The 16,073-nt window shown below is 37.2% G+C and overlaps 1 protein-coding gene across 1 annotated transcript; it reads left to right on the forward strand.

Moving 5' to 3' along the window:
* The first annotated feature begins 9,110 nt into the window (after positions 1-9,110).
* LOC138415881 (lymphotactin-like) lies at positions 9,111-13,803 on the forward strand. Its single transcript, XM_069544413.1, has 3 exons — positions 9,111-9,404; positions 11,368-11,482; positions 12,698-13,803. The coding sequence occupies exons 1-3, from the start codon at positions 9,344-9,346 to the stop codon at positions 12,858-12,860; spliced, it is 339 nt and encodes a 112-aa protein (XP_069400514.1). The 5' UTR covers positions 9,111-9,343; the 3' UTR covers positions 12,861-13,803.
* Positions 13,804-16,073: the final 2,270 nt, after the last annotated feature.

The raw sequence follows: 16,073 nt of genomic DNA on the forward strand, positions 1-16,073 counted from the left end.
GCACTGGATTAGTAGTTCTAAAATATATCTCCAGTTGGCTTAAGTCTTCTATGAAAATTCTTCTGTAAGTTAAAAATATTTAGGAAAAGCAGCATTAGCTACATTGTACTATGGGTTTCAGATTCTTTAATATGGTGATATATTAATACTATGATTTAATAATACACAAATTTCCCAAGTTTATTGAAAATGGACATCCATGCTCCTTTTTCATAGAGTAACTTTCAAAACTAGAATTTGGTTTAAAACACTTGGGGAAATGCCCAAAGTACCATCCTTCTCATTGTTCTTTCTTCAGAATTATCTTCTCTGTGAGCTTCCTTAGGGACCCTCTCTGCTGCATAGGGTGGCAGTCTATTATGCAATGTATTAACCAGAATACAATGCTAATACCTGAGAGTGAGGTTCTATGTTTTATACATCCCAGGATTATTTGGGACTCCTGGAGATTCAATGTTCAGTTTCAATTGATCAAGCTATGATAGTACAGATCACGTTGCAGTGGGTTATGATACACATCTGTATGCTCATATGTGTGTGCTAACTCGCTTCAGTTGTGTCCACCTCCTTGCAACTCTGTGGACTATAGCCTATCAGACTCTTCTGTCCATGAGTTCTCCAGGGAAGAATACTGGAGTGGGTAGCCATGCAACCCAGAGGATCTTCCCTACCCAGGGATGGAACCCAAATCTTCTGCATTGCATGTGGATTCTTTACCACTAGTGCCACTGGGGAAGCTCTCTATATGTTCTTAGATACAGATAAATATCACGCACCAGAGCATGAGTCTTGCTTATTCTTTTCTTCCTCCTATTTCTAAGACAGTATATTATACATAGTAATAACTATTTTTATTGAAGAAAAGAATAACTTTATAAGTGAATGGCTTTAATGAAAAGATTTCTGATATTATGTCAGAAAGAAGGATGTATTTCTTTGGGTAGTAGAGTTTTTGGTGGCAACTTGAAAATAAAAGTATGAAGACCACTTTCACAGCACCCATTAATAGTACCTGCCAAACTCTGCTTAGGAACCCCATGAGTGTGGACAGCCTACTCATTCAATTCATTTTAGGTACCTTTTTTTTCTCTCTCTGTTCCTCTCCACTTTACCTTTTCATTATCCTGAACTTTAACATAAAAATGGATCCATGAACTGCATAATTTCCTTAATTTCATTTCCTTACCTGCATTATTGTCTGACATGCTTCGGTCTACATGGCAAAAAAGAAAGAGCATGATTAGAGATTACACTAATAATTTATATATTATCTGAGTATTTTGTAGACATAGTATTTATTACCAGCTTCCACCATATTTCCACGGGACTGATGAAAGTAAAGACAGAAGCACGGAGTCACTGAAGTTCACTGATTGGCTGATCCTCCAAGCTAGTATGTGCTGGAACCTCTAGTGACATCTGTGGCACAGTTTCTTGTACTCTCTTTTAAAAGGTGCTTCTTTATAGTAAGTCACCTAATTAATAAGTAAGGAGCATATGGTGGAAGATCTCTGCATAATAAACAATGTTCTTTTCCTTATGGCTTTGATGAGATTCCTCAAAAAAAAAAAAAAAAAAAGAGAAAGAATAGCAGGATAATGGCCCCTCATGCAGAAAGTCCCCTGGTCTAGACCTTGCATGAGAAATATTTTACCTATAAAATATTTTATCTATATTTTTAAGCTGAGGATTTCTGTTAAAAAAGATACTCCTGAGGTTTGCATGAAGTATGTGTAGTTCCTGTGAAAAATGCATAAACGTGTATATACCAAGTCCTTCACTTTTTGCATATCTCCAGCATTGCAATCATCAGAACATTTAGTAGAAAAATAGTTGTAATAAATGTGAGACAGCACTCTCACAAATATAAAAGAAAGGTACAGATATTCCAAAGAAATGGGCAAAATTTACAAAAGGCAATTTATAAAATATTTTCAATTTTACTAGGGGTCAAAGCCTGGCTAAAATGATTGATAATACCCAGTATTGGTTAATTTAGAAAAGCATGTATTTTCATACCTGATTGGTGGGAGGGTAAGTTAAGTCCTATTTTGAACTTACTATAAGCCACAGTTTTGTATGTTACACACAAATATCCATATAGTGATTTTCATGTAACAAATTTGATTTTCTAGATCAGTGGAAAAGAGATGACCTCTGAGAATTATCTTATGTGGCTTTATCTGTCAGTAAGCTTCATTTTTACATCTTCAGTCTTTGCATATCTTTTTGAGAAAGCTATATGTATAATAGTAAGAGATTGTCTTCTGAAAACTTTCTGGAGGAAACTGATGGAAAGAGATACACAGAAAAGTACAAAAAGTTCAAAGACGTGTCTATTCTTGCTGCTCTGTGGTCTAGGGTTTAAAAAGAGAGACTAACCTAGAGTCTATCAATAGAGAGTAGAGAATATCTGACAGTATAGGGTATTGGTTAAAAGCTTAGGTTTTGGAATATGGCAGATCTGAGTTTGAATCTTCACGCTGTTAACCCTAAGCTTTGGAATTGTAAGTGGATTACTTAACATCTCTGATCCTTAATTTTCTCATCAATAAAATATACATAATAATTTTACTTAATTTTTAATATTGCTGTTATTAAACAGATTAATGCCCTTGAGTGCTTAGCACAGAGCCTCACACATTGCAAATCTACAGACATCTGAATGCTGTCAAAAGACTGTGAACTGAAATGTGTGTAGGTTTATGTACCTGAGGAATGTATGGAAGAAGGTCCATCAATAGTGATTAAAGAGTTATCTTGGGAAGTGGGATTTGGGTGAATTTTCCTTAATTTTTTTTCTATAGCGTCTGAGTTTTTAAACAATAATTGTGTTGTTTATCAGAAAAATATAACAAAACTATTTAAAATAGGGAAAAAAGCTAATTAAAATATGTGAAATATTGCACTGGAAGTATGTTTCAAACAATAACAATTGCGGTCATCTTTATTTTATTTTTAAAAATTATTGATTGGAGTATAGGTTATTTACAACACTGTGTTAGTTTCAGTCGTATAGCAAATGAATCAATTATATATACAAAACACCTTTTTTTTTTTCAGATTCTCTCCCCATATAGGCTATTACAGAGGATTGAGTAGAGTCTCCTGTACTATACAATAGGCCTTTATTACCTATTTTATATAAAATAGTGTGTGTATGTCAATCCCAGTCTCCCTATTTATACCAACTCTTTGCAACCCCATGAATTATACAGTCCATGGAATTTTCCAAGCCAGAGTGCTCGAGTGGGTAGCCATTTCCTTCTCAAGGGGATCGTCCCAACCCAGGGAATCAAACCCAGGTCTCCCACATTACAGATGGATTCTTTACCAGCTGAGCCACCAAGGAAGCCCAAGAATACTGGAGTTGGCTTATTCCTTCTCCAGGGGATCTTTGCAAGCCAGGAATCAAACTGGGGTCTCCTGCATTGCAGGTGGATTCTTTGCAGCTGAGCTACCAGGGAAGGCCAACCTTCCCCAATTCCCTCATCAAAACCATTAATTTGTTTTTTATATCCAATGCTCTACTTCTGTTTTGTAAATAAGTTCATTTGTACTTGAAAAAAAATTTCCGTACATCACCAATAGCATATGATATTTGTCTTTCTGGGTATGATGTACTTTACTCAGTATGAACATCTCTAGGTCCATTCATGTTACTACAAGTGGATAGCATTCATTCTCCTAAGATTCCATTTTTTTTTAAAGGACAAAAATGAATGAAAGAAAACAAAGAACAAAATAATATCTTTAATTCTTGTCCCTTTTTTAGTGCCAGGCATTATCCTAGACTCTGAGGAAATAAAAAAGATAAACAATTCCAGGGAAAAGGTACATAATAAAAAAAAGTAAATTCTTGTCATATTAGAAGGTGCTAGGTCCTATTAATAAAAGTAGATCAGCAATGAGAAATCAAGTGAGAACAGAATTGGTATATGTGTACAGTTTTAAACTGGGCGGTCAGGGAAAGCCACAATGAGAAAGAAATACTTGAGCAAAAGATTGAAGGTGTTGAGGGACTGAGCCTTGCTTATGTCCAAGGGAAGAAAATACCAGGTGAAGTAACTAGCAAGTGAAAAGACTTAAAGGCAGGAGCATCCTGACATGTCTGAGAAACAACAGGGAGATCACTGTGACTGCAGTATAAATACCAAGGTGGGGAGAGCAACAGAAAATGCTGTCAGAGAGTAAATGGGAGATGGGAGCATAGATTCTGGAGGTATTTGTAAACACTTGTAAATGTGCTATATATTTAGTCTTTATAGTTGTTATATCCTCCCAACAAACTGACCCTTGTATCATTATATAAAATCATTCTGTCACTTTGTTATGGTTTTTGACCTAAAGTCTACTTTGTCTGATATAACTATAGCTACCCCTGTTGCCTTTTGGTTTCCACTTTCATGGGATATCTTCTGTTCCCTTATTCCAACTGATGTGTGCCCTTAAAGATGAAGGGAGTCTATTGTAGGCGGTATGTACTTGGACCTTTTTTTGGAAAAAAAAAAAAAGAATCAATTTAGGCACTCCATGCCTTTTGATTGGAAAATTTAATCCATCTACATTTAAAGTAATTATTGATACATAAGGACTTACTGTGTGCCTGCACAGATAGTTGCTCAGTTGTGTCTGACTCTTTGCAACCCTTTGGACCATAGCCCACCAGGCTCCTCTGTCCATGGGGTTTTTCAGGCAAGAATACTGGAGTGGGTAGCTATTTCCTCCTCTAAGGGATCTTCCCTACCCAAGGATCAAAGCCTCGTCTCCTGCATCTCCTGCATTGCAGATGTATTCTTTACTGTGTTCAAGCCTATGTTCAACAATACATAAGGGGTAAAAAGACTTTGGAGTTCACTCATGAAAATATATTCCATAGGAATTTTGAGCAGAAAAGTAGCGTATTACTCACATTTTGAAATGATCACATTTGTCAGATTGTAAATTTGCCAAAAGAAAATAAGGGTTGAAAAAAGAAATTGATTTTGGAGGCTATTCCATGAATCCACCAATCCAGGTGAAAATTTATGGTTGCTTAGACTTGAATTCCTAGGGGTAATGAGAAAGGCTTAAATTCTATTTTGAAGACAGAAAGACAACAGTATTTTCTGACAGATTTGGTGGGATTTGTAGGAGAAAGAGGAGTCAAAGATGAGAGAAATTTTTGCTATTATCTTTCAACTGGTTGGCAATCAATGTCCAAACATTAACAGATTATACCTATTTTGTACTAGGTTTCCAATTTTTATTGATTGCCTAATTATTCTCCATCAGAGACTAGTGTATGCTTTGAAAAACTTGAAGTAAATAATTCATTCTCAGAGATTAAGAAACTCTATTTCAATATGCTAAGTAAGAATTCAGTCATGGGTCAAATTTTCTGTATTATTATAAACACGAGAGGAAGATATAGGCACAATATTCTGGCACAATGTTTAGGCACAATGTTTTTACTTAATGTTAAATCATTTTAATTCTGGTCTTTTGAAAAGAGCTCATTTATTCACAGACCATTTGGTGAACGACCACTATATAGCAGACATTCCACTAGTAGACAGACCTGAGGCAAATTGCCTGCTTTCAAGGAGCCTGCCATCTGGTAGGAGATATAGAAATGAAACTGAGTGGAGAATAAAATGAAATTAGTGGCTAGGAAGTTCCAAGAGAGCATAGAAGGAGACACAGATAAATGTATATAGAGAATTCAGGAAAACTTGTGGGAAGAGGAGGAATTTACACATAATTATATAGGGATATGAAATGGGTATTCCAGATGAAGGAAACAATAAGTAGGGAGCAGAAAAGAGGATGGCCCATTTGGTTGATCAAACAGACATTTGTTAAGTCTAGAGGTTTAGGAGCAAAAGGATGAGTGGTGAAAGATGAGTCTTTTTTTTTTTTTTTTTTTTTACTTTATTTTACTTTACAATACTGTATTGCTTTTGTCATACATTGACATGAATCCACCACGGGTGTATACAAGCTCCCAATCCTGAATCCCCCTCCCACCTCCCACCCCATATCATCTCTCTGGATCATCCCCATGTACCAGCCCCAAGCATCCTGTATCCTGTATCGAACATAGACTGGCACTTCGTTTCTTACATGATAGTATACATGTTTCAATGCCATTCTCCCAAATCATCCCACCCTCTCCCTCTCCCTCAGAGTCCAAAAGTCCTTTCTATACACCTGTGTCTCTTTTGCTGTCTTGCATACAGGGTCATCATTATCATCTTTCTAAATTCCGTATATATGTGTCAGTATACTGTATTGGTGTTTTTCTTTCTGGCTTACTTCACTCTGTATAATTGGCTCCAGTTTCATCCATCTCATCAGAACTGATTCAAATGAATTCTTTTTAACTGCTGAGTAATACTCCATTGTGTATATGTACCACAGCTTTCTTATCCATTCATCTGCTGATGGACATCTAGGTTGTTTCCATGTCCTGGCTATTAGAAACAGTGCTGCAATGAACATTGGGGTACACGTGTCTCTTTCAATTCTGGTTTCCTCAGTGTGTATGCCCAGCAGTGGGATTGCTGGGTGATAAGGCAGCTCTATTTGTAATTTTTTAAGGATTCTCCACACTGTTCTCCATAGTGGCTGTACTAGTTTGCATTCCCACCAACAGTGTAGGAGAGTTCCCTTTTCTCCACACCCTCTCCAGCATTTATGGCTTGTAGACTTTTGTATCACAGCCATTCTGACTGGTGTGAAATGGTACCTCATTGTGGTTTTGATTTGCATTTCTCTGATAATGAGTGATGTTGAGCATCTTTTCATGTGTTTGTTAGCCATCCGTATGTCTTCTTTGGAGAAATGCCTATTTAGTTCTTTGGCCCATTTTTTAATTGGGTCGTTTATTTTTCTGGAATTGAGTTGCATAAGTTGCTTGTATATTTTTGAGATTAGTTGTTTGTTAGTTGCTTCATTTGCTATTGTTTTCTCCCATTCAGAAAGCTGTCTTTTCACCTTACTTATAGTTTCCTTTGTTGTGCAGAAGCTTTTAAAGGAAAAGCAGTGTTAAATCTTCAACACTTTTATATATGATAATATGAGATTTGAAATAAATCCTGTAGGCAGTAGGAATTAGCAAAGTCCTCAGCAGGAAGACAACTTGATTAGATCAAAGCTTTAGAATGATTATTCAGGTTATACTGAGAACAGATTGGAAAGGGAGGAGACCCAAACCTGGGGAATCAGTTGGTCTACTGCAGTGGTCCTAACAAGGAAAGGTGAGGTCCTACCTTGAACAGTGCAGAGAGAGAGAACACATACAGGAGCTACTTAGAAGGCATACTTAGTACAGCTTGGTTGAGAAAAACATATGGGTGGCTAGAAATGAGTCTAAGACAATCTCAGTATCTGTATTTGAAAACTGACTAGAAGATAAAACCCTATTCAGTGTCACAGAGTAATAAGAAGAGAAGCATTTTGAGTAGCAAGATGTGTTCAGAATTTAAGGACTGATGGTAGCCAGGTGGCAATAACTAAAAAGTTATTTGAAATTCTGAGTAAAGTTTGACTGGAAAATTAAATACCATTGATGAAAAATATCTTAAAATTTAACTTAAAATTTTATAGAAATATAGGAATTTGTTTTCATTTCACTAATAGCAATGGCAAAAGCTTTTAGCTATACATATATTTCATAAGAATGTTATTTTCATATCCCTGAATAGTAATGACAAAACCTTTAAGCGTCACACATAATTAACATATGCATTTTATAGATACCTATTAAACAAAACAAGACAAAACCCCCAAACAACAAATCGAGTGCTTTCAACAAATCAGAAAGATTACATTGAAACTGATACAGTCAAATGCTGCTAGAAGCATTGGAAATTGAAATGACATTTTGGGAAGACCATGTCAATATGTTGCAAGAGTTATAAAGATGATCATGGGATTTTGCCTGGTAATCCTACTCCTGGTTATTAAAAGGAATTTATTCAGTGTATATTAATGAAAATTTACCTTATAGATATAGTCTACATGACAATAAGTTATAAGGGAATAATTTAATGTGTGTGCATGTGTGTTTGTTGTTGTTGTTAAGTCTCTAAGTCGTGTTCAACTTTTTTGTGACTCCATGGACTATAGCTGGCCAGACTCCTCTGTTCATGGGATTTCCTAGGCAAGAATGCTGAAGTGGATTGCCATTCCTTTCCTCAGGGAATCTTCCTGACCCAGGGATCTAACCCATATCTCTTGCTTGGCAGGCAGGTTCTTTACCACTCAACCACCAGGGAAGTCCTTTTGTATGAATTTACACAGTAGAAATCTGAAGACGATGAAGAAACATGGGAGGATATTTACATTGCCATGAAAATATCAGTATTTGTAATTGCCACAATTATCCAAACATATGTATACCAATAGAGACTCATTGAAAAACATTAAAGATAAAAACAATCTGAATGGCAATATTATAATTTTGTTTTACTTTTTTTAAAAATAAAGTTTGTCAGGACAAATTTTCAAAATCTTTTTTAAAAGGTATATATAGTAAACTACAATAAAGAAAACCTGTGAATATAAACAAGGCTACAAACACTCTTATTTAATTGTTTCTTGGCATGTGGGAAGAGTGGAGTGATAAAGGGGATCAGTTGAATGGCAACACAGGAAAGAAAAGAGAAGAAAAAGAAGACAGAGGAATGAGAAGCTCAAAGCAGCAGTCTTACTCTGGCTCCCCAAGGAGTCACCAAGGATGGTGGTGGTGATTTAGTACCAAGTCGTGTCCAGCTCTTGCAACCCCATGGACTGTATATAGCCTGCCAGGCTCCTCTGTCCATGGGATTCTCCAGGCAAGAATACAGGAGTGGGCTGCCATTTCCTTCTCCCCAAGGGTGGTACCCCAGGCATATTATCCAGTGGTGGAAGCCTCGTGCCACAGCGAATGCTGCATGAGCTGGTGGGGGAACGGGACCACGGGGACCACCCCGCCCCTTTCCTTTGCACCCTGTCCCGGCTGGGCATCACACTGACATGGCCTTGGGACATGTGTGCAGTGGGAGGTTTGAATTTAGACTGGTGGCAGGAGAGGAGACAGCTACGTTTCTTTTGTACACACATAAGGTTTCACTAACACTTTAACCACAGGAGGAGGAGAAAAGGCTACAAGATGTGGGGTTAGCGTGAGTGGGGACAAAGGAACTTTTTTTCAAACTAAGAAAGCACCAGTATTGCAAAGACTTTCCGTGATTCCACACCCACCTTGAAAGTCCCCCTCTCAGCACAGGAAGTAGGCTGACCACTGGGGGCAATAAAAGAGACTCAGAGGAGCCAAGGTCCTCAGCCTCTTGCTGCACAGCTCAACAGGACCTCAGCCATGAAACTTCTCATCCTGACCTGCCTGGTGATCTGCAGTCTCGCTGCATACACTGTGGAAGGTGAGTCAAAGGTTATTTATGAGATAAGGAACATCTAGGTGTACAGGCAGTGGCCAGGCATTTTGATATTGACTCAGGTTTTGAATGGAGTAAATTACTTTCTCCAAGCTAAGCCTCAGTCTTTCTGTGAGCAAAATGGGTATAATTTGACACTAGAGGACTTTGTAGATTTTGAAGATAGAACTTCATTACAGTCTGGGCTCCTATTTTTCACAACTAAGTAATCTGGGGTAAATTTCTTAACCTCTCTGGGCCTAGGTTGAATTATCTTTAAGATAAATGTAATAACTAATTTGCTTACCTACAATTAACATGAAATACATCTTATGATCATTTATCAGATTTCCAGGCAAATACTAATTTGTTTATTAATGTTAGGTGCAGCATAATGAAAACAATTGTATATACTTTTGAAGCTTTTGACTATCTAGTATTGATAAATTAAAAAACATTTACCCCTTTGCTGTTCACCTAAAATTATCATAACGTTAATTTGTTATACCCCAATACAAAATAAAAAGTTCAAAAAATAGAAATAGATATACCAGGGTTTAAATAATGTGTTTGTTCAATAAAAATAACTGCCCCATATCTCAAAAAAAATGCTTAAAAATGTAAAGCATTCATGATGGGGGAGTGAGCTAGAGGGTATATGTTCTGAAGCAAATCAATGTTTTGTATTAAAACAGAATTGACTGGAAGCTCATGACCTCATATCTAGGAAATCAATTTTTACCTTTTAAGTGTGTAGGAGAGAATATTATTATTGCTATGAATGTTGTTCCCACTTGTGATAAATTTCTTGAGTTTATAAAAGACCATAAGTACTAACAAATATCAATGACTTTTATACAATCAATTAAACTTATAAGACATATCCAGATGAGATTTAGTTACACTGAGAGTTTCCTGAACATTTTACACATACTTATTAAAAGATCATTTTTTTTTCCCAGCTGGTAGGAGTGTATTTTTCCTTATGTCTCTGACAAGAGGGAATATCCTTTGATTATAAATAACTCAGTTAACTTGCCTTTCAACCTCTTAATCTGCAGCCTTCTTACTTAGACTAGAATAGATCATGTATCTGTCAGGGTGCCCATAAATAGAGATGGCACTGTTTGGAACCCCTTGAAATTGGGCCCTGAATAAAAAAATATTGTTGAAATGGAAAAGTTTATGCCAAGTGTTGTCTAAACCATGGCCAGCTGACATTTTCCTGGAAAAATAGGCTGCTGTATGATGGAAACCATGAATGAATAGGGGAATGAAGACTGATGAGGACTGCAGTCATTTGAGTATTTCCCTTTCACTGGGTTCAGAAAACATTTAGCATTAAAAATAAATTGGTAAATATAGAGGGTAAAGAATGTGATATTGAGTGATGGAAAGAGGAGATGAAGAGCAATGTTAGTGAACACCTGCTCAGTGTCATGATTATAAAAATCTTCTGATTTCAGCAACACTACATCAGAAAGCTCAGATTTGATCATTATCAACTATTTTTTTAGATACTTTTTGGCTTAATCTTTCTCAGAGAAATATTCTGTTAGAATATTTGCTTCCCTGAAGAGCAAATACCAGTCTCTTCATCTTAGGAGAAAATAGGCACACAGAAACCTTCATTAGATTTTAGCAAATCTGTAACATTATTAACCCTCCCATGTTACTTTCCTTTCTCCAATGTAAGATGTTCTCAAAACTGAAAAATTTAATCTCCTTTTAGCCCTTCTATTGGGGATAAGAACTTTATGAACTACTTCCTTTATAACTTTCACATTTTAACATTTAAAATAACACCTTTAGTGATTCAGTCAAAAATGAGCTACCTCTCCCATGTTTAATATTGACTGTCCCAAACTACTCTTTATCAGGTCACTCTTTGTTATTTGATTGATGACACTCTAACATTTATATTATTAGAAATTACATTTTATTTTTGTTTACTTGGTTTTCTGTATAGGTGTGGGGAGTGAAGTTCTAGAAAAGAGCATCTGTGTGAGCCTGACTACACAGCGACTGCCAGTTAAAAACATCAAGACCTACACCATCAAGGAGGGCTCTATGAAAGCAGTGATGTGAGTTTCTCTCCCCAAAGCTGGGCTTGATGGAACACAGTATACAGAAATGCCACCCTCCTCGGGAAAAATAAGTTAACAAGGAGGAAGACCTCAACTTAGCCAACAGTCCTTTTGTTTTTCCATATTAACCAAGTCTTTGTGTAGCCCCAAACAATGATGATGACAAAAAAATTGGCAACCAAGTGAAGACTGTCACCCTCCTTTGTGATTTATCTTAACAGAATAATCGGACTGGGAACCAGATGAATAATATGCTCATTCTGGAGGGTTAGGTTTAGAGATGTTTGGGTCAGATCAGGATTTGAGCACAGAGCCACACTGGTGTGGGATGCCTCCCTTCCCATCCACCCACACCCCTGCCTTTCTCTTCCTTTTTGGTGTTCTGGAGTAGAATGCCATATTTTATCAGTTGCCACATCTCAAGGAATAGTGTCAACAATTAGCCTACATGGTACCATTCTCTTTCCAGTATTTCATTTTTAAAATAGCAACACTTCCCAAAATATAATTACAACTTTACCACCAAAAATATGATGAAGAATCCACTCTTTGCCCAGAAAATAAGATGAATGTGTTTAGATTTCAAAAAGAAGATGACACGTAGTAAATAACCTGCTGCTGCTGCTGCTGCTAAATCACTTCAGTCGTGTCCGACTCTGTGCGACCCCATAGACGGCAGCCCACCAGGCTTCCCCGTCCCTGGGATTCTCCAGGCAAGAACACTGGAGTGGGTTGCCATTTCCTTCTCCAACGCATGAAAGTGAAAAGTCAAAGTGAAGTCGCTCAGTCATGTCCGACTCTTAGTGACCTCATGGACTGCAGCCCACCAGGCTCCTCCATCCATGGGATTTTCCAGGCAAGAGTACTGGAGTGGGGTGCCATTGCCTTCTCCAATAACCTAGATGGCTTCAGATGTCTAGTTTAATTGCATCATTTGGTAGCAATGATGAGAAAAGGAACTTGCACAGAATTCTGAACAAGGAATCTGGGTATTATCTGGAGATGTTTTTTCTTCATGGAAAAAATAGATTGCAGAAGAAAGATTTTCACTGAAGATCTAATGGAATCTAATTTTCATTCCAAATCTATCTGGAATACTGATTTGTCCAGTCGTTTCTGCACAAGATCTCTTTTATAAAATCTGATCTTAACTTTTGGTCCCAAGGCTTTGAAGATATGACTAATTTTGCCTATCTTTTCCTTGCATTGCAGATTCATTACCAGACGTGGCCTTAAAGTCTGTGCTGATCCCCATGTTGAATGGGTGAAAAAAGCCGTCCGAACAATAGACAAGTCCACCAGGAGAAATGTGAGCCAGAGCAAGCCTACAGAAGCCCAGCAATCCCCCAAAACAGCCGTGACCCTGACTGGGTAGTGACCTTCCAGCACCTTGTCCCCTCCCTAGCCAGCCACCTCATTTCCCTTTACAGCTCATGGACTTATTACATTATAGTCATCTTTTATAAAAGTGCTGCATGAGTCTATTTTCTTAGATTTTTATTTTTTTATGTCCTTCATATTCATACAGATGCTCTAATTAATAAATATTTATTATTAAGAATATTCCCAAAGTGCATTCATTACATATCAGGGAAGGTAATACATCATTTGTGTCCCTTTTCTGTTATAATTGTACTTCCTGTTGATAGCATCCATAATGGGAGAGATTATGGTCAGTGTTTATCAGAGATGAAAGCTATATTCATCATTTTTAGGCTCTATCATGAAATGATTCTCTACACATGAGTCATAGGTGGCAACTGTAACAATGACAGTTTTAACTCTATTTAAACCTGTCTCCATAATGGAGTGCTATTTTTATGGATTAAATGGAAAAACTATCCAACTGCTACTGGTTCCCCATTATGAGGAATCACTACTCAAAAAGAAGCTTCATCAAGTTTGATCTTGAGCGCATTCTCATATTTCTGTGTTTCATTTGATCTATAAAGGAAAGAAAGAAAAGGAAAAGACACAGCTTGTCAATTCTTTCATTTGTCACAGTAGCAAAGATTATACTTTTAATGAAAAGATACTTTATTTAAACAAAAACCAGTTCTTCCCAAATTGGGCAATGAGCTTACGGCCTTTCTGTGATTTTCACTATTGTCACTACTCTAGTTATCAATACACCATGCTTTTTTCCTTTTGGCCAGTAAGTTTTTAGTATCCCAACACTGTCACTTGGAACATTTGTTGAATACGATCACAATTTGCATTAAAGTTTTAAAAGTTTTAATGAACATTACTTCATCTACTCACTAAACATCTCAGATTCATGCCCTCCCATATTCTCATTAAATTGTTCATTTGATTCATGTTTATGATTCCATTATTCAAGTAGCTGATAGTTTATACATCCACTTCTATCTAACTTTAAATAGTTAAGAAACTGATCAATCCTTGATGGTTTCAAAGGAAGGGAAGGAATTAACTGTTCTCTAGTCCTTAAGGGGACAACCAGCAATACCAAGTATTTTCAGAGGGTAACAAACTGAGGGCATTTGGGAGGAATCAAATCATGTCTAGTCATAGTCATCCAACTATTCACCAGAGAGGAAATGATTAAAACATTGCCTTTTAGCCAACAGTGGATTATCTGTCAGTTCTCACTGCTATTTGTTTACAATAATGTTCAAAACTGGTCTTAAAGGAAACATAAAGAAAAAAACCACCTGTTTTATGAGGGGTGAAACCTAGCAAACCTCAGAAGAAGAAAGAAATGTTTCCTGATTGAACATGTACTTGAATTTCTCAAATGTCTCCCAAGTGCTAGAAAATTTCAGTTCAGTTCAGTCACTCAGTTGTGTCTGAGTCTTTGTGACCCTATGGACTGTAGCATGCCAGGCCCTGTCCAACACCAACACCCAGAATCTACTCAAACTCATGTCTATTGCGTTGGTGATTCCATCCAACTATCTCATCCTCTGTGGTCCCCTTCTCCTCCTGCCTTCAATCTTTCCCAGCATTAGGGTCTTTTCCAATGAGTCAGTTCTTCCCATCAGGTGGCCAAAGTATTGGAGTTTCAGCTTCAGCATCAGTCCTTCCAATGAATATTCAGGACTGATCTCCTTTAGGATGGACTGGTTGGATATCCTTGCAGTCCAAAGGACTCTCAAGAGTCTTCTCCAACACCACGGTTCAAAAGCATCAATTCTTTGGCACTTAGCTTTCTTTATAGTCCAACTCTGACATCCATACATGAGTACTGGAAAAACCATAGCTTTAACTAGGCGGACCTTTGTTGATAAAGTAATGTCTCTGCTTTTTTATATGCTGTCTAGTTTGGTCATAGCTTTTCTTCTGAGGAGCAAGCATCTTTTAATTTCATGGCTGCAGTCACCATCTGCAGTGATCTTGGAGCCTAAAAAAATAAAGTCTCCCACTGTTTCCAATGTTTCCTCATCTATTTGCCATGAAGTGACGGGACCAGATGCCATGATCTTAGTTTTCTGAATGTTGAGTTTTAAGCCAACTTTTTCACTCTCCTCTTTCACTTTCATCAAGAGGCGCTTTAGTTCTTCTTCACTTTCTGCCATAAGGTGGTGTCATCTGCATATCTAAGATTATTGATATTTCTCCCGGCAATCTTGATTCCAGCTTGCGCTTCATCCAGCCTGGCGTTTGCATGATGTACTCTGCAAGAGGTTTTCAAGAGAATTAATAATACAAGTGGAAGAGTATAGGTTTACACATCTCGTGATTGCATTATCTAAGGTCTTAGGTGATGCTAGAGGTGTCAGCCCAACAGTGCACATAACTTTTAACTAACTGACTGGATGTTTTGAACCACTAACTATAACTCTGTGGCTGATTGGACTTCAATTCAAAGAAGTAATCTAAGAAGGAGAGGTCTCTATATATTAAATATTTTTTTAGTGTTCTGAGACTCCTCTTTTGTGCTTCTGCGCTGAATTGTACTAAAATTTAACTTAAAATTTACAATTTATTTTATTTATTTATTTATTTATTTTGCTTTTTATTTTTTTTATTTTTATTTTTTTTAGTTTTTTATTTTTTAAATTTTAAAATCTTTAATTCTTACATGCGTTCCCAAACATGAACCCCCCTCCCACCTCCCTCCCCACAACATCTCTTTGGGTCATCCCCATGCACCAGCCCCAAGCATGCTGCACCCTGCGTCAGACATAGACCAGCGATTCAATTCTTGCATGACAGTATACATGTTAGAATGCCATTCTCCCAAATCATCCCACCCTCTCCCTCTCCCTCTGAGTCCAAAAGTCCGTTATACACATCTGTGTCTTTTTTCCTGTCTTGCATACAGGGTCGTCATTGCCCTCTTCCTAAATTCCATATATATGTGTTAGTCTACTGTATTGGTGTTTTTCTTTCTGGCTTACTTCACTCTGTATAATCGGCTCCAGGTTCATTCATCTCATCAGAACTGATTCAAATGAATTCTTTTTAACCACTGAGTAATACTCCATTGTGTATATGTACCACAGCTTTCTGATCCATTCATCTGCTGATGGACATCTAGGTTGTTTCCATGTCCTGGCTATTATAAACAGTGCTGCGATGAACATTGGGGTACATGTGTCTCTTTCAATTCTGGTTTCCTCGG

This window comes from Ovis canadensis, chromosome 12 (genome assembly GCF_042477335.2).
Source record: "Ovis canadensis isolate MfBH-ARS-UI-01 breed Bighorn chromosome 12, ARS-UI_OviCan_v2, whole genome shotgun sequence".
Classification (NCBI taxonomy): domain Eukaryota; kingdom Metazoa; phylum Chordata; class Mammalia; order Artiodactyla; family Bovidae; genus Ovis; species Ovis canadensis.